The sequence below is a fragment of the Thunnus thynnus genome, chromosome 16 (genome assembly GCF_963924715.1).
Source record: "Thunnus thynnus chromosome 16, fThuThy2.1, whole genome shotgun sequence".
NCBI classification, from domain to species: domain Eukaryota; kingdom Metazoa; phylum Chordata; class Actinopteri; order Scombriformes; family Scombridae; genus Thunnus; species Thunnus thynnus.
This window is the reverse complement of record NC_089532.1, coordinates 4,856,621-4,876,487: the sequence shown is the minus strand read 5'-3', so window position 1 is coordinate 4,876,487 and position 19,867 is coordinate 4,856,621. Positions and strand designations below refer to the sequence as shown.

The 19,867-nt window shown below is 37.6% G+C and overlaps 1 protein-coding gene and 1 long non-coding RNA gene across 2 annotated transcripts in view; one reads left to right on the top strand and one right to left on the bottom strand.

Moving 5' to 3' along the window:
• The window catches only part of LOC137199541 (uncharacterized), a 34,880-nt gene extending 20,374 nt beyond the window's left edge, over positions 1-14,506 (bottom strand). Inside the window, exons 1-2 of the long non-coding RNA XR_010931802.1 lie at positions 14,436-14,506; positions 14,118-14,337 (exon numbers count right to left, since the gene is read on the bottom strand). This is a non-coding gene — a long non-coding RNA (uncharacterized lncRNA). The remainder of the gene's footprint in view (positions 1-14,117; positions 14,338-14,435) is intronic.
• On the top strand, positions 10,108-17,869 carry emx1 (empty spiracles homeobox 1). Its single transcript, XM_067613883.1, has 3 exons — positions 10,108-11,544; positions 14,164-14,348; positions 16,456-17,869. The coding sequence occupies exons 1-3, from the start codon at positions 11,196-11,198 to the stop codon at positions 16,621-16,623; spliced, it is 702 nt and encodes a 233-aa protein (XP_067469984.1). The 5' UTR covers positions 10,108-11,195; the 3' UTR covers positions 16,624-17,869.
• Positions 17,870-19,867: the final 1,998 nt, after the last annotated feature.

Here is a 19,867-nt window from a genome sequence, read left to right as displayed (position 1 = left end):
GTTTTTTTGTACATTTGAATGAAATTTTCAGAAATATATTTTATGACATTAATGGCAAATGTGTCCTGTTGCTTCATTTACCTTCAGACACTGAGTGTTAGAAAGATTTCAGAAGAAGAAACTTAAATTTCAAAGTCTTGTGCAGGAGTGAACAAAACAAAGAATCTCACACACTGTCCATCACTTAAATCCACCTTAAAACTAGAGATTTAAAGCGAGTTCAAGTGATTCTTTGATTTTCTTCTCAACGGATGAAACGCTCTGCATTTGAAATTTCCACAGATATCGCAGGTTTACATCTACATATCAGAAGCACACACTTGATTTTGCCCATTGTTAGACAACTACATCTAAATTTCAAGAAAGTTTTCACAAATTAGGAGAATAGTTAATTCTCAAAATGGAAAACAACTCACTGAACAGCCAGATGAGACTTTTACAACTCTGATTATAACTGAATATTAGCCTGATGATAAATGTGAGCATTTCTTAATCTGCCTCCTCTCTATGAAATCATCATCATGCCCTTTGACCTCCATTTATTACTACTCTCATCCCACTCTGAGCCCAGTTTGAAGATGATGGAGACGTGGAAAAGACATTTCCTCCAGGGTTTGATCAGTTTATGCTTGAAGTCTGGGACAGACTCTGGTTCCCCTCTGATTAAGCTAAGCAAATAAATAACCAGCTCGGGGATTAGCTGGGATATCTGTAACCCAGGGTGGTAGGGGTCAGTCTGTCTCAGGGCTAGAGAGCTGGGTCTCACTGTTTAATCTGTTTAAATGGTCAATACGCCTGTTCTCACTGCTTCTCAATGGACAGGACTCCCACACGCCCACCCTCCGACGGCAGGTGTCCTGTCTCTGCTCTATTGAAACTCCACGTCTTTCCTTCCAGGCGGAAAGGGACCCATGCTGTCTGCCGAAGCCTGCCTGGCAGACATGAGGGATAAAACAGGAGAGACGACAGCATTTATAAAGGATTGGGATGTAGCAAATTAGTCCATCAGAGCAGCTAATTGGGGTGGTCAACCTGAAACTCCTGTCCTGTGGTTAACTCCATCACGTTAAACAAAGAAGGGCTGATGGGAACACAGAGCGGAGGTTTCCATCTCTTTAATCCTAAAATCTTTTTATATTCACCTCTTTTACTTGAGTTAAAGTAGCAATACAACAATATAAAGATACACCATTACAAGTAAAAGTCCTGCATTCAAAGTCTTACTTAAGTAGAAGTACAAAAGTATTTACTGCAGTAGCACTAATCATGCAGAAAAATTGGTCCTGTTGGTTTTACCCACATTAATGCATCATATTTAATGAGATGATCGCATGTTTTGTATGCAAAATATTTTTCAGCAAAGTATCAGCTGCCAAATTAATGTTGTGTACTTCTTTAAGGTACTGGAGTAGAAATATTAGGTAGGAGAAAATGGAAATACTCAAAGTACAAGTGGCTCAAAAGCAGCACTTGAGTAAATGTAGTTTGTTGAATAGTCTCCCCTTTTCAGACTACATCAACTAATTTACTCATAATACGATGTAACAGAAGACTTAATAATGAATCAAGATGTAAATGATCATAATCAGTGCTGGTATAAGGGAGAAAATGGACACTATCAACAAATAACTTTTATACAGACAGGTGAGAAATTAAAGGAAAACATCAATAAACGAGTGGAGAAACATAACAAATACAAAAGCTTCCATACGAGGACCAAGGGGTCACCAAATGATTCAATGAGAATGAAAATGTTGTAAATCATATGCTGTGGCCTTCACAGCCACCAGATCTCAACCTAGACAGCGCTCTCTATATATCTATATATCTATATATCTCTATATCTATACATCTATACATCTATATATCTCTATATCTATATATCTATATATCTTTTGGAAGAATGGGATGGTGTTGACTTGGAGAGTCTATGTTAAGGATCATTGAAGCTGTTCTGGAGGCTGATGGTGCACCTTACTAACACACTCTGCTGGTTTTACTTTTGCTTTGTCACCCATATAAAGATCTAGACATATGTATACATATATTTCTCTGTCTCATGGCAATCAGTGCTACAGGAGATTTATTGAGAATAATCAAAAAGGTAATGTTATGTATAATACTGACAATCTGTCTCAACCATCCACACTGACATTTTAAATGTGATCATTTGTCAACCCGAACAACAACAAACTGTTTTTAAAAGTCACAAGTTGAAATGGCAAACTAAGCAAACTTACTTAATGAACAACTAAACCACAACAAAAAGGCTCAATCTGCTCTTTTTTCTCCTGTTTCTACAACTGTATTCATTCATAACTCAGCACATTAAATCCACTCTGCAAAAACTCTTATAAGTTGACTAAAAACAGATGAGAAACTGAGCAGAGAGCTGATCAGTTAGATGTAAAGGAAGAGGTGATTTTAGTCATATCATATAAGATTTAGAAAGTAAACTTTCACTGTAAAACTCTTTACTAATGGCTGCTTCTGTGTTGGTTTAGATAGAAATGATTTTTCTTCTCTCACTGCTGCTGAAATTAACTCATAAAAGTGTAAAGAAACTCCAAAGCAGTGGTCAGAAGACAGTAGATAACAAAATCAAAGAGAGAAGTTTAATAAACAGTAACAGAGTTGATCTCTTTCTCTGGTCCGACACCCCCCGTCTGCTCTCCCCCCCGGTGCCTCCGCTCAGTGCTGCTGAAGGAGCAGAATTTGTGTAAAAACCCCAGAGAGCCGTTTCTGATGTGATCAGCCGGGAATCAGATCTCCCCCTCCTCTCCTCTCTCCACAGCCCGACGTAATCCCATTGAGGGACAGAAAGAAGCAGCCAGAGGCCTGGGAAAACCTGGAGAGTCCTGGAGAGGGGAGGGGCGGGGGTCACCGGGCTCATCGTCTCAATTAGCAAAGGGCACCTTAACGGCTGGAAACAGGCCAACGCTGGCTGGGTTTCTTAAAGCTCTCCTCAGGGTCTGAAGTGAAGCTCCTTATGAAAGGAAACTGTTACATCTTCATTTGCCTCTTGACTTGTTGCTCTTATTAACTTGTATAAGTTGCATTTCAGCCCTTTACACAACTAAAACACAATAATGTGTTGTGGTAGCAGAGACAATAGGTGTATTATATTGTGTCTATGCTGGATTGTACTCTATTTTCTGTTATCTTGATTCATATTGTCTCTAAATTGTGCTGCAATTCTGGTCTAGACACACTCAAAAAATCTGAAATGACTATCCAGGCAGAAGCCCAAATGAACACTGAAACATGTTTTTCTTGCCATAATCATTCCTCCTGATCATACTGAGCATTAGGTGACCCCTTCATAACTTAAAATGTAAGTGATGGGAGCCAAAATCCACAGTCCTCCTTCCGTGAAAAAATGTTTACTTGAAGCTTACATGAGGCTTCAGTCGTCCAAATAAGTCAAATCATATCAACATCTTTCAAACTTACAGTGTTTTTAGTGCCAAAGTCTGTCTTTTTGTTACTTCCACTGCAGCTGAACAGGAAAATACTGTCCGTCGAGACACAAAGATGGAATTTTTTTACTAAAAAGACTGCATCTGTGGAAGAAATCCACTTGATTTGACAAACTCAGACTGTTGAAGCCTCATATAAGCTTCAGATAAACTTTTAGGACTGTGGATTTTGTCCCCCCATCACTTACTAATTGTAAGCACATTTGGAGAGAATCATCTAATGGTCAGTATAAACAGGAGGAATGATTACAGTAAGCAAAACCTGTTTCAGTGTTCATTTGGACACCTGACTGTTGTTTCAAGACAGACTTGAAAAACTGTGAACCTGTCCTTTAAGGCAAGAATGTGTAGTTACACTAAAAGAATATTAATATGTAGTCACACAGATAAATGCTACCAGGACACAAGACCTCATTCTCAGAGTAAATGCAAAAGACAACAGGCTATAAACAATATAAATATAGATATTCAGCTTTTTAGCAATTGGTCAGAATCACAAAGCATGCAGCTCACAGGCGTTAACACCGGGATAAAGGAGGAGCAAATCAATACATTCTTCAATATTAGTTGCACTAATGTAGAGCTGCAACTAACAATTTATTGTATTACTGATTAATCTGCTAATTTCCTATAAGATGTTAGAAAATGGTTAAAAATGCACATTATAATTTTCCAAAAACTTAAAGCACCATATTGAAACTGCTTGTTTTGTCTGAACAAAACCAAAAGATATTCACTTTACCATCATATATGATGAAGGAAAGCAACAGAGAAATAGGAGCCATGGAGAATGTTTGGCACTAATGGTTGAAAAAAGACAGACATGATAACTTGATTATTGATAATAGATTCAATTTCTGTCGATTGACTAATTGTTTAAATTTGTTTCAGCTCTAATGTGTACTTTATTGTAAAATGACAAAATGAAGGACGTACTTCTGAATGTTTATCACTTTATCAGCACTCCCAGCAAATAAATGATCATCTTAAATGTGTCTGTATGACTCAGTTGTGTCTTTAAATACCAACAAACACACTTAAAACTGCTCCAAGTCTCTGTTTCTTCCTCCTAAATTGAAATGCTGCTGGTCATATGACTCAGATGAGTCCCTGGTCCTCACCGTCAGATTGTAATGCAGCTCTGAGAAGGTGTGAAAGTTCTCATGGAGAGCAATAACCTCCTGCGCTCCAATGGGAGAGTGCACTTCATTTGACCAACGTGCGTTTTAGGGCAGGCGATTGTAAAAAAAAAAAAAAAAAAAAAAAAAAAAAAATCCTCCTTTGCATTTTATTTGCAGAGGCCAAAGCCCCTCTACTCCATCTAATAGTCATTAGCTTTCATTACAAGCGTTTGAAGTAGGAGCTGCCCTTTGTGTCGCCGTGAAAGAGCCGCATTTGAGATGCACAATGACTTCTGACACGGGCTCTGACTGGAAGAGCTCTCCTGAAGTGAAGTGGTCATCCTGGTGTTGCTGGAGAACAGACTCGTTCTTTTGAAAAAACGTAGGAAACTGCAGTTCCTGTTCACAAACAAGGTTCTCACCGAGAGAAGACACCATGAAGCGAGTAAAAGTCCGAACATAAAGCATGTTGGGAGGGCTGGAGGTGCAGCTGACTCACCGGGAATTTACCGGTTCCCAAAATGACGCGTAATTCATCCACGACGCGTCTTTTAGGCAAAACACTCCGTCTGAAATGAGTTTTTACCACCATTACCCTATTTTATCCCCAAATAATGAATCACTAAATAAGGGTAGCTTTTGTTTTATGCTATTTTAACGATATTTTATCTCTTATAGCATCACTAAAGTGTTCCTGTATCGCTCATATGGGATATTATGGATATAGTTTGGCTGTCATAGTGGTATACACTTCAAATTCTAGTTTTATACAAGGGTTTAGCGCCATAAAATGGTTAAAAAACTACTTTTAGTCATAAAAACAGCCGATAAGTAGGCCCTGTTCAAATGTGGATGTTTGTTTATGCTGAGGAGCTGCAGCCGGTGGAGGAGCTGCAGCCGTACAGGTGGCTAAACGACCCCACTTCTCACGCAGGTGGCACAAACGCAGCGATGTGCTACTTTTCCCATCTCGTTATAATGGGGTGAAATTTTCCAAGTATTTAAGTGGGACAGATTAGCTGAACACACAACGCTAATGCGAAACAAAATGGCCAATTAGTTTATTAATGAACGCAGGAGGCGCGAGAGAGAAGTGCAGAGTCAGCAGGTCTCTGCCGACTGAGAGTGTGATTTTCATCTGATGGCTTTAATCAGCATTATGGAGGCAGAGCAGGCAGGAAAACAGGCCAGAATTATATCTACAGGCCAATAAATCCATAATGAGTAAGAGTGAAGAGTAATGTCCTATTGATCCTTGTCAAAGGTTATCAGACAGCTTGTAAAAACTAGTCTAACATCAATAATAACATTCAAATATCAAACGATTAAGTCTTGTATTAAAAGAAATACTGCAGTAGAATTATTTCATGACTAAAAAGTTTGTGTTAACTGACCAAAGCAGGAGAAAATGCTTTATAAATTAAAGTGAATTTGGATGATCTAGCCTCCCTTCTTCAACAGCTGTTAGTGGAATATAATTTCTCCTAGAGAGCTTAATATGTTTTTTAGTTCAATTAAAGCCTTTTTCTTTAAAAAAAAAAAAAAAAAAAAATGATGATGAGGTTGACAACAAGGTCTCAGTTGATTGGAGATTTCATCTTTTACATAGTTTGGCACTGAGATTGATATGTCTGCAGGAAAACATGAACATTATAAACATATTCTGATGACCATTGGCTCAATTTTGTACATATGAAAACTACAAATTGTGACATCATGTCCAATAACAAAGTGACATTTTGGCTGTTTTGGTTTAGTTTTTAAAGTTGGGGTAAGTACGGGCCCTGTCATTTTAAGAAAAATAACATGACTTCCATTCATTTGTATTGTACAAACTTAGTTTAACCTATTTCTTGTCTAATCAGGGTAATAATAACTATCCCTCTTCTCACTCAGACACAGCTGGGGCACCAAACTGGAACCAGTGAGGTCAAAGGCTCCCACTGACCTAAACATGCTCTGCCTCAGTTCAACCACCAGATGGCAGCATTGATCTAAAAACACAATGAACTGTGTGGATTAACTACTGGTGAACTAGCAGGACATGATTTTCTTCCTATTGTCTGAACAGAAGTTGTAAACCTTTGCTATTAGAAATCATGTTAATCAAGACGTCTTGTCTTAATAGTTTTAGCCACTTTTTAGAGTAATTAGGAACATTTCTGTGTTATGTAGAAAGATTGTCGTGTCTAAACTATATCATAAAATAAAGAGACGGTATAAGACATAATTGTAAACATCATTATAAATAGCCAGTCATTTATAGGTATAATACAGTAATACATAAGGAGATATGTAAGGATCACAGAAACATCCAGTCCCACTACTGTAGCAGATTAAATTAAGTCATGTAAAGTCACTATAAACTCACATTTGAGAACCAGTCACTAGACAAAAGTACAATTTGGAGGTAATTGTGTTTATTTGAGTATTTCCATTTTTTCAGAGGAAAATATTGTACTTTTTACTCTACAACATTTATTAAATAGTTACTTTGCAGATTCATATTAATTAAAATACAATCAACAAATAAATTATGGTGTATTATTACAAGCTAAGACTTGATTGATCCAAGGAGGAAGTTTGCAAGCTTCCCAGTAGTTATTAAAATTAACCCCATCTTTACCAGCTGCAACATCAAAGTGATGTAATACACCAGAAATTATAACCCAATAATATTATACTGGTACATTATTCTGAATGAGTACTTTTGCTTTTGTTACTTTATTTAGAAGCTGATCCTTTTGTACTTCTATGTAAAATTTTGAACTCACAACTTTTCCTTGTAGTTCTGTCACTGTTATAGTTCTCATCAGTAAGAACATCTGCAAAAGTCATTATACTCTCGATCATCAATCACTTTGATCAGACAGCACCAGCAGAGGGCAGCACCTCTATTAAACTCAACCATCTGCCTTCTTCTCTTGTTTGTAGCCGTTTCTTTCCTTTTATCCCCCAAAACATTGTAGATATTTGAAGTTTACAAATTGCAGAATATCTCTGAATACACTTATGAAATGTATTTAAATGTGTAAATATTTTTGAACAGTTGTGTGGTGGAAGAGTTACATTAGGTTACATTACAGAAACATATATCATATCTGTAATTTGGTTATCTCCTATTGACAATAATTGATAAGGAAGCTCAGTGTAATTTTTAAGACTCTTTAACATTTTACTAAAATATTAGAAGACATAAATCAGCAGAAAAATCAAACTTTTGCTCATTTGATCAACAGACTGTGACTGTTTAGTGTGTTTTAGTTGTCTTTTTATATTTGTTTGAAGATATGGATCCATAATCCCTGTAATGAAGTACTGAGCTAATTATCCTGGTAAAATTAAGTAAATTGAAGTCTTATAAATTACAACCACACGTCTTTTCTACAATGTGCGAAGATGCTAAATTGAACAGTTTTACATGTCACACATCTCCAGGGATCGATTGTAACATCATTTGAGGGGAAAATACAGATACCTGAAATGTGTGATCTGTGTCTGTGCCGATGTTCTCAGTGTTATTTCCTCGTTAAACTATTCAAATTATTCGTAATTGTTGTGTAAAATCAGACGGTTTTAAGACAGAACAGAAATATTTTCCCCCTTTCTTTCCCATAAATGTCTGGCTTTCTCACACAAAGATGAGACGGTGTGTTTATGGAAGAAAAAAACATGCAGCAGTTTTGGGGAAATTCAGATTTCAAAATAACTTAATTATTATTAATTACTTTATCATAAAACAGTGGCACTTATGTTTTAGTGAAAATAAAGAAGAAATGTGGATGTCACCTATTCTTCGTCATATTTTCTCTCTTTTAGTTTACTTAATTGTACAATGTGTAACCTGCGTTCTCCCTGCAGTGACTCAACAATTAATATATAATCTGAGGACATTATAACATCCAGTGTGTAACACATACAACATACAATTCTAATTACAACATATTATATTTCTTCTCCAGGAATGTTCAAGGAAAGTAAATGATAAACTCATTTATAAGACAGCGAGGACATCCAGTCCCCATGAATATTTCAAGGATATTTAACTGTATCAAAAATAGAAGAAGTTCAATCTAGTAAAGAAGAAGAGCTTCTCGTGTTCTTGGCTGAAGATCACTCTCAGTGACTCTCCCCCCTGGAGCCTCGGGGGGAAAATCAACACAGCTACGGAACAACGGTAGACTGCTCTGCTTTGTTTTTGTTAATGCGCAGCGATTTGGCCACCTATTAACCAGCAGCGATCAGGGTCAGTGCATAAAGGCCCACAGGGTTTCATCATTAAACTCTGCTGTATTTTCAACCGGCTCGGTCAGCCCTCAAGTTCCTGCTGCTGCTGCACTCTGAGTTAAAGATGGTTTAAATATAAAATCCTGGAGATTTTGGTCGATCTTTAATTTTTTTTCCCTCCACAATCTTCTGTAATCTTATTATCCGTCACTGCAAAAAAATAGAAGGTGGCGTTTTATCACAAAACATATTCATACACTGAACAAATAAATAAAAAAGCATTCTGGAGCAAATAACTCCAACAGAACCTGTTTACACGCAACAGTTATTTTTTGGCTTTTTTTTTTTTTTTTTTTTTTGGCAATCATGATGGACACATAAACAAGCATTTTGAATGGATTACAAATGATTTATAGGCCTGCTATCAACCGTGGCTGCTATGAGTCATATTGTACAACAAAGGAAAACATTTCCAGGGAAACCGCACTTAAGAGTTCAGAGATCAGAAACACCCAGAAAAATAAATGTAGATATTTATCTGTCCAAACAATCCTTACAAGTGATGACTGCGTTGGAATGAATAATTACATCAGGGGAGAAAGAAATGGGCATTTTTTTTGGACATCGACCCATTTCCAGAACCCACTGACTGCTGTCTTTAGAAGCCTTTAGCTCTAAACGCCTAATCAACAACTTGTTTTACCTCATAATTTCCATCGGTAATGATTTTCTAATGCAACCTTTCCGCAAACGAGCGCATTAAGAGTCTAATTATTAACTTTGTTAGTGCACCAAGCTGGAAGCGCAGCGCCGAGGGATAAGGGGGGAAAGGGGGCCGTGGAGCACCAATGACAATTACAAGCTTCCTCTTAACTGCTGCTTTCTCCTGCAGGACTACATGCTGGGAAAGTGTTCTCATAAAGGACAAACTCAGGGGTCATTTTTTAGAAAAGTGGGCATGAGTCGAGTTCTTGAAAACCAGTGGAGTGATGGGATTTATTTAACTGATTTTACAAGAGGTCCATGTGTGCTTAAACTCAGAGAAAACTCCCTCCATTACCTCTTTATCTTCCACTTGTTACGGTCGAAACTAAATGTTGTGACACAATAAAATCTGAAATAACTAGATGATATCTTGGGATGGACACTGCAGGCAACCAGCATCCCGCCAACTTTGGACACATTTCAAATGAAGGATTTTTTTGTTTTTTATTGTCACCAGCTGCAAATGTATTATCGTCATTTAAGTGAGTGACAATTTGAATTATTTTCAAGGGTAAAATAAATGCATTGTTATTATTATTTTTATTCCATACTCCTTATCAGCATTTTTGGTATACAGGTCAAATGTTTCGTTATTTTTTCCTTTTGTTAAAAAGAAGTAAAGTCGAACATGTGATGCACAATATCAAAGTGTAAAAAACATAAATATCTGCACAATAAAGAAAAGACAAAACTGTGCTTAAATTGATTTATGCGGATTTAGGAGATCAAATGATTATTGTTGGTAATATATGAATGGATTACATGATGTTTTCTAACCTTAACTCGCAAATTATAACTGATAAGAAAGAACCGAGCGGACACAAAAAAAGGAAGTGACCTTTCCGCAAATCAACCTTCATTGTATCTAATATTTTGACGCACAGTATTTCAGCTAGTTAAAGGCCATTCATTGCTGTGATAACGCTATATGATACGGGTGAAAGAAAGGGTATAAAGGTTTTTATAACATCTGGAAAAACAGCCAATCAGTCAGCCAATTGCGTAAAAAAAATCCAATGCTTTCTTTGAGACACACATTTTCATGAATCAGTGCAGTTAGTGGCAGATATTGACTCTTGTAGAGAATTCCTGAGACGGCTGCACTGAAACAAGTTTCTCACCCCCACCGGCAGCTTGTTTTCTCTTTAGAAAAAAACGAGATATTAAGGCTGAATACGACACACAATGACCCTTTAATTGGAGCACACATGGTTTCTCAGCGTGCTTCTGTAACTAAGCTGCCCGGTCGTGTGTGATCTATGAAGCAGGTACTTGAGAAGACTTATTGGCAGGTGCTCTGATCCAATCAGCTCTCTCCATGCGCAACGTCAAGCCACATGGAAGGTTGGAGGCACTTTACTTGGCGCACAGAAACCCACCGAGTGCGCACAGACTCCATGGATCAGAGCAATTTGCAGCTCTGTTGACTTTTGTAGCAGCATCTCCAGAGCAGCGAGCTTGTGTAGGCAAACCCCCACACCCCTCCATATTTGATCATCATGCATCTCTGAGAGGGAGGTGATCTTCTCCAGCAAGAGGAAGGAAGGAAAAAAAAAAAGACTGATCACTTTCTTTTCGTATTGGTTTCTGTTTCTATCAAGAGATGATGTTTTCGTCTGCAGGGAAGCGTTGCTTCACGATAGAGTCTCTGGTCGCCAAAGAGAACCCTCTAACCGCTGAGGATCCCATCCGTCCGACGGCTTTAAGTTACTCCAACCCGACGACAGACGCCTTAATGAACAGTTACCAGGCTCCGCCGGCCAGATCCCTCTACCAGAGCCCGGATCTAGTGTTCCCAGAGACGGTAAACCACCCCTCCCTCACCGTGGCTCCTCACCAGCTGGGAGGTTCCCACCTTCAACATCCGCACTTCTTCGGGACGCAACACCGAGACCCGCTGAACTTCTACCCGTGGGTCCTCAGGAACAGGTTTTTCGGACACAGATTTCAAGGTGAGTGAAGAGGCAGTAATTATAGTGCATCAATATATAAGAAAACTGACTTTTATTTTACTTTAGATCTTCTAATATACACCTTAGAACATTTGGATGTCTGCTCTTATTCATACATGAATAATCTGCCTTAAAATTAAACATTTTTTTGCATATAAAATGATGAGTAAACTGGATTTAGGTGCACTGGTTTACTGCATAAATTCACAAGGCGCGTGTGTGTAATTCTAGATAATTAAAAGCGTGCTTCAGTCTCTCCTCATTTTAATGACGACAGTTCTCGTTCATGACATTTTGAACAAGATACGACTGTTCACACTGATAATATATTTTCAACTGAACAATAAATTACAGCCACAGATATCTTAAACAACAAGGCCACCGACAGTTTTGCAGCAGACTGCTCTCATATTTCCACTCTCGTTCGCCCTGCAGCTACTCTCTCAAAGCTACAGCCAGGAGAAGATAAGAACTGTTTTTTCCCCCTCATACAAGGAAACTCGCCCTAGGTTAGGCTACAGTTTTTTCATTTCATTCAGAAAAAAAAAATCCTGCACAACAGCAGCCAGGCTATAGATGCAAAACAGATCAAATCCATGATAATAATTTCAGTATAATGGGAAGGAAAATCCAACACAGGTATTAGCAGGAAAGGATTTGAACAGAGCCTGCAGTGGTTTATTTAGACAGGAAAAAGAAGAAAGCTAAAATGGCAAAATGTCAGCGCTCTTGTGCAGGAACTACTGGCCTATAAACGTAACTCTAGTGTCTATTAAAGCATGTTTACTGTTTGAGACAAATTGTAGTTTCACTTATATTTATTATTGACATTTATTGTATTACTAAAGGTCTAGAAAGAACAGGTTTTTTATTTGTTTATATTACAATAATAGCACAATGATGATAACTCATAAAATCCTGCAAAATTATTGTTTATTTTCACAAATGTATCCTAATTACAATATAAGATAATTAATTAATATCCTACAATGACCTCTGGTGGGTTTTGTTGTAGACTTTCTCACGAGAACGCACAAAAATAAATATAAAAATAAAAAGTCTCCAAAAGAGAAAGACGTTTGTAATATTCAAAAATCACAGAAGTCTTCAGGAATATTTTACCATGAAATAAACTTCTCATCTCCAAACATATTCTCAGCTTCACCTCTGACACCTTCCTGACAAAATCTTATGAAACAGATCTGGGTGGAAACAAATAAGTTGTCAGTTAATTAAACATGTTCACTGTTGGATATTTAAAAGTCGCTCAAACAACAGACAGTCGATCGCTTTATCTTTATTTATTCGCCGTGTTCTCCAGTACTTTCAACTACTTATATTACTGTATAAATATAGACTATTTATGATGGGCTTGTTATTATCTGTTGTGCATTTCTTCAACCGCTGGAAATCCGTTTTACGCACGGAGGTCATAAATGAATATGGATGAATTTCTTTCAAGAGGTTAAAAAGTAACCGGCCTATTTACACACATACATAATAGCCGTTAACAAAAGAATATTTTTGTTTTGTCACTCTTAACTATAGTTAGAAAATGTTATGAAACTTACAATGTTTTACTGTTAACAGGTTTTTCTATTTAGCTTTACGTGCATTAAAGAACTCTGTTAACCCTGAGAGCAGTAAAAACACCCAAACACCTTTCTTTTAGCAGGATATTTGATGACGTACTGAAATGACCCAGAATATACAAAAATTTAAATATTTCACCTTTATTTTTGTGCAGCTAGTTCACAGTTTTATAACCTACATAGAGTAGGCTTAAATCTGCTTAAATCTGACCTGTTTTTTATTAAAATTCAAAAATCACCATTCAGAAATTTCACATTCAATAAAATTCAATGAAATCATGATGATTGTCGTGTTCTCCTGTTTTATGTAAAATACGGCCGTACGGTAGTGTGATAGTAAATGGTTTTTTCTCTCCATAAACAAATAATGTAAAACCTAAAGAATCTCTCAGCGCTCTAAAAACGTCATTATGGATTAATCACCGTTTTATTAACGCCTGATGAGGTATTTATGAGTGAAAAATACATTTGTGATAGAGACTAATTATGAGAGGATCTTGTGAAGGGTCAGAATATGAACAGTAGGTTAAAATGCATGAATTCACAGTGGTGGAAAAGAGGAAAAGCAGTAGAATAGGAACTTTTAATTACACTCTTTGCTTTGTTAAAACCGCTGACAGGGGGTCAGTTCAGGAATTGAGAATTGCTTCTAATGCCACTTATCAGCTAAATTAAGACTAAATTTCAGGGCAAAGTGAAGCTATTAGATTATTTTTGTTGATTAATAATAATGATAATAATAGTACCAAATGATTTTTTTAAATTTTCCTTGACATTTGCTTGACACCACCACAGAAAACATCCTTTGGTCTTTACGCACAGTATTACACTTCGCATTAGAGTAACATTAGCAGTATTTATACTTTTAATATTGTTTCTGATTGAGTCGCCTATCATAATAATAATAATACAGGTTCAACACACTGACAGCCTATCAGCACCGTACCGTCCATTCCAGATTAGGTGTTAAAATAACATTACCTTTCAGTCCAAACTGACGGCCACTTCTTCTTTTGTCTTTCAACAGGTAATGATGTGTCCCAGGACAGCCTGCTCCTCCACGGTCCTTTTGCCAGGAAGCCCAAACGCATCCGGACCGCCTTCTCTCCGTCCCAGCTGCTCCGGCTGGAAAGAGCCTTCGAGAAGAACCACTATGTCGTCGGTGCCGAGAGGAAGCAGCTGGCGAACAGCTTGAGTTTATCTGAAACACAGGTAGGTTAAGCTAACTTTATGCTAGCATGTTTGTTTTATTGGTTGTTTGCTAATTGTTTCAAAAACAAAAAAAAAATAACGGCTGACCTTTAAAGCACCAAAGGATACTGACAACATTACTTTCCTTTACACCCTTAAATCGAACCGTTGGTGTTCTCGTTACGGTCAAATATCGCGATAACTCAAACAAAAAAAAATATTATTTATTTGTACGTTAAAACCAAAACGGCGCGAATATTTCAACGTTGAGGAAATTAGCCTAATCTTTCTAATAATTTCTAATCATGGAGACAATTAATATACTGTATATTGGGGGAAATTAATCTTTTACTATTATTATTATTATTTTTGCATATTTAGCCAAAGTTGTGGCCAAAGTTAAATATATTCAAACAAAGTGGTTTTACATCAAACGTTTACCATCAAAGGTGGCATAGGCCAGATAACCCCTGACTCCTGTAATGTCAATAATAATATGACCACCATGTTGTTCATTTAATTTAAACAAGCAACATTAATGATAGCAAGCTTAACTAAAGGTCATTTTTATTTTTACTTTTAACACTGTTGACATCTGTTGGACATTTTAAATTGTTTATTTAGTTGTTTCAAAGACTACAGTTATTCGATTTACAGTTTAATTGATATTTAGCCTACAAACATCTTTATAAACCATCTAAACATATTATGTGAGGGTGTATTGTAAAGTTACTGACAAAGAAAATAATAAATTAACAGTGTGAAGTTATTATGCATACTGAAAATTACTGCTAATTCATGCTGTCAGTGCAAATCAAATGCTATTTATAGACACCTTTTAAGATATAAATATTAATTAATTTGAAAAGTCCCCTCCCTCCAAGCACACCAGACATGGATGCAGTTCAATCAGTCAAAGCCTCTCTTAAAGGTGTTTAATTCATGCAAGCTATAGGATAAAGGAGTGTAAATATTATTGATGCTGAAGTTTAATGAGTCAACACTATCTGGGTGTCAATTAGGCCTAATAGGCAATATAAAGAGATATTTCCTGAGTCAGCTTTATATGGATAAATGCTGCTTGCAGGTCAAAGTTTTGTACCAGTCAAAAGTAAAAGCTTGCAATTAAACACCAATTGCACTATGCAAATTATAACAGCAGTGAACTGAATATTAATTAACTCACACAAAGTAACAGTACAGTAGGTAAAGGAGTGGTCAAACTGAGAAAAAATAATGGGTACCAAAGTAAAACACTATAAAATGCAGTGAAATTGGATTCAAATGGTCATCAAAATGAGAGATCAAATACTGCTACAACCTTCTCTTTGACTGGTGAATGAACTCTTTGGCAAGTAACTAGTCATCACTTTAATTCTCATGGTCTAAAAGTCTACTGTATCGCTGCTCTTTGAGAGTGGAAACAAGTTATTGCAATGTAAAATTAGCCCGAAGCCCGGAGAGATGTGCGAGAGGCGGAAGGTGATAATATGAAGCCGAGTGCTCTTGTTGCTATTTGAAAAATGTATCTTGGCCACATAAGGTTAGGCAGCCAAGCTCATATTCCAAGGTCATAATAGCAGCACTAGCCAATCAGGAAGCTATTTAGCACGTTGACATGCATTAATGTCATGCTCAGTCATGAATGTAAAGAGTTGTTTTAAGACTAGAACCCTTTCTTTGCTATTTAAGTTTTAAATTATGATTTTGGCAGCATTTAAATTCATTAAATGGATGTACATCATGTGGAAGGGGATGATGGGGTGATATATGATGCAGGGAGAAAAAAAAATAGCATTATAAGTTTAGAATAAAAAGTATAAGTCAGTGGAGGGGTCAATTAGGGAGAGACTGAGGGAGTGATTGGAGGACTAAGGTTCTTAAAAATTCTGGTGGTTATATTGGTTTGGAGTTCTTATGCAATGGTAAAAAATAAAGTTAACCACTAAACACATCGACAAGTCCACCTTGAGAAATATCTATTAGCCGACTCCAGCTCTAAATAGCATGTTGTTTACACTTAGGTCACAGACTGAACCTTTAACTCCACCGCTGAGTTCACTTCTCTGAAATGACACTACAGTCTGGTGAAACTGTCATTATTAAACCTATTTCTTCTTCTGTTTAGGTGAAGGTGTGGTTCCAGAACAGACGGACCAAGTACAAGAGACAGAAGCTGGAGGAGGAGGGACCCGAGAGCCAGCAGAAGAAGAAGGGCAACCACCACATCAACAGATGGCGCATCGCCACCAAGCAGGCCAGCTCCGAGGACATTGACGTGACCTCAGAGGACTAAAACCACAGTCCAACCTCCGACAATGCTGCCCCACGCCCCGCGTCCCCTTCTGACGCATAAGAGGACCAACGCTATTTATTATGTAATATTATTAAGTATAATTAGACACATTAGAGGAAGACACGAGGACTAAATATGTGATCACCACACATCTCTTCATCAAGGTGCTATACTCAGTGACACTGGAAAAAAAACTAAAATCTTATTTAATGACATCCATCCTGAATGTCTCTGGATGAGGAGAGATCCTTCCATCATTTATTGATCTTTGGTGTCTGACAACCAAAGATGAAGAGAAACAACGTCAACCTCTATCATAGTGTTTGTTTTTTTTTTTTAATTGTACATAGGCCACTTTAAAAAAAAAAGGTTGTTTTTGAAAGAGGCTATTTGTTTCATTAAAGCTGTTTTTACCACCTGCTTAGGTCATTAACACTTCATTGCTCACCCCACCCACTCCACCACCTGTGTACCATGTTAATTTAAATTTCTCCTCAGTGACGAGCATGTGTTGTCGCACACTTTCAATCCGCCCAGTGAGTCGGAGCACAGGCTGGCCATAAGAACAAAACAGGAAATTAACCATGTGTCAAAGGAGATCCAAATTTATCACCCTCTGCATGATTTTTATTTTTACTTGGTGACTTGACAGCCATTACGGCGCTCTGTTCTCTGTTATGTTTCCCAATGAAGCTCCTCCACAGAAGGGGGGATTCATGACTAGCTGTGCATGACTGTGGGACAGATGAGAAGCTGCAGAGACCTCTGGTGTTAGGGGCGAGTTGTGCCACATAATGAAAGCAAGTTTGCAGCTATGTGCTTCTTCTGCCATGCCACATTTGTCAACGTTGGGTGATGGATGAAGTCATGGCCTGATGTTCTTCTCCATTTGCTGAATGTTTGCAGATTTCATTAAGCTCCCTGTGTAGTATAAAACATATATAAGAACATAATTTTCAAGCAGAACATGTAATTACAAAAAGATGTTTTAGAAATAAAAACAAAACTATTTCTCTGATGGGAAATGCTTTTGTATATTTCAGGTGTGCTTTGTACATCATGTTGACCGGGCTCGAGAATCTGGAGGTTTTCATCCCAATCAGCTATTACAGGAGCGGATTTCACTAATTTGTTCCACCTCTCCAGCTGAAGGTGCACGTGCAAATCAGTGTGAAAAATGCTGCTGTAGTGTTTGATTAGAATGAAAACCTGCAGACATTGGGGCCCCCCCTTTGCTCATGAACATTTTTTTCCATTTTCAGGTTGCTTCATGTTATAGCTGATAAAATTCCTCCCACCAAAAAAGTGAAATTCAGGAAAAAAAAAAAAAAAAAAAATGTAAAAACAAATTTGAACAGCATACACATGTTTGATGACAAAATATTTCAAAACCTCTCAGGAGGGTTTTTGGCCCCCTGATCGGGAACCACTAAGGTGTCAGGAATGTTGCAGGACAGTTGCACAGGTGTCAGGTGTGTTACCTATTGGCCGGTATTTCCTCAGAATTCCAGCAGAAGGGGGACGTAGAAATAATTCCCATCCAGAGGGTGCAACCTCTGGAAAAAAAAGAGAGAAAGTAGTTACTATTGTGCTGCGGTCCTTTCACCAACCGCCTCAGTAATCACCTGTCAAAAGAAACGGAAGGAATCTCCGCCTAATGACCCCGAGGCTTTAGAGATGAGCCCTGACGTCTGACCCTGATGTCTTGTTTTGTAAGCTAAGAGGTGGAGAGACAGCAAAGAACAAGGGGGAGGAGGCGGAAAAGTAAAATACGCTGCAGTATTCTCACCTTTTTACAAAGAGCACAGGCGCACAAAATGTCAGACATCTGCAGTTGCAAAGGGGCCACATGGCTTGTTTTGAGTTTCAGGATATCCTACACTCACTGCAGGTGCAAATACATAGTAAAAAAGGGATTCAGCATTCCTCATTATCTAAATAAACAACATCAAAGGTGTATTTTAACCAGTACAGTACCTCTACGGTCATCTCCTCGAAGAGCAGGTGCGGTTTAGGCCAATCACATGTAGGTCAGGTAAAAGGTCAGCTTGATTTAACCGGAGCTGCACCTCTCAGTTGTCTGTTAAGAAAACAATTAAGAGGAAAATCACGCCTGTCTCCCTAAACACTGCGTCTCCTGTCGCCTGAGTCAGCAGAGAGAAGAGTTCAGGATGGGAACAGGAATCCGCCGTGAAAAACAAGCGTCTCTCCAGAGGAGCAGAGCACTGCGAGGTGGGAAGAGGAGCCGGCTGATCCTTGCTGCTGCTGCTGCGAAGGTGTTGGAAGGCTGAGTTTGAAACACAGTGACTGGTTTAATCATTATTATCTGGTTACTTGTTTTTTTGTGGTATGATTGAATGCTTCTGTTTTCTCAGCTAGCACTAAAAAAATTACACGTGTTTTATTGTTGGTTATGAAATTGCATGTTGAGTGATAAATCATGCAGTGTAGTCACAGTTGTCACATTGCATTGGTTTCAGTCAAGCAGCAGTAAGATCACTGAATTATAAATCCCAACCTAATTAATGATACGAAAGATTCTCATTTTAAATACTTTTGAATATGAATGTCTAAACAGTTTCTAAATAATTCAGCTCACTATGGATTGTTTCTGATATTTGAGTACAATTCAAAACTTCAGGTATATGTTGATTATTGATTTATAGTCCTCTAGATACCAGGTTACATTTCTTCTACCTAAATGTACCAAATATTGAAACCACTCAGCTAAAACTACACATTTGTTTAAGATATTCATCATTTTAAAAATGCAAAAAACATCAAGTGGTGTTTATTGAAATGAAAACTGAACTCACCATGGATTCATATGTTAAGTATAAGCTAATTATTACCATTATAGAGCGAAATCCTTCAGGTAGAGGTAAAAGTGATATTCATAATTATCAGCTTAAGACACAAAGGAAAACACTTCTGATGTACTTTATGTGATCTGCCATGTATTTTATGAATGAGGTTTTGTTTTTATTTGTCTTAGGCGGGTTGTGTGGCACAACTTCCACCCAGCATCCTCCACTGATCCTGCATGTGGCTTCTTGTCGAATTACACCACATCGCAGCCTACCGTGCTGCGTTCCCTCGGCAACCGTTCAAACATGCTAATCATACAGATCATGACAAAAGATAATACGTGTAGACAGAAAATTTGTATAAATCAAGTGCAAATACAAACACAAAGACAGAGCAGGATTTTTAATGTAGCGCTACCAGAGGACACTTAGAAGAA

Excerpts from the sequence above, each read along its gene's own strand:
- emx1 (XM_067613883.1), top strand. The coding sequence starts at position 11,196 with ATGATGTTTTCGTCTGCAGGGAAGCGTTGCTTCACGATAGAGTCTCTG. Across the intron at positions 11,545-14,163 it reads TTTCGGACACAGATTTCAAG|GTAATGATGTGTCCCAGGAC; the intron begins GTGAGTGAAGAG and ends GTCTTTCAACAG. Across the intron at positions 14,349-16,455 it reads TGAGTTTATCTGAAACACAG|GTGAAGGTGTGGTTCCAGAA; the intron begins GTAGGTTAAGCT and ends TCTTCTGTTTAG.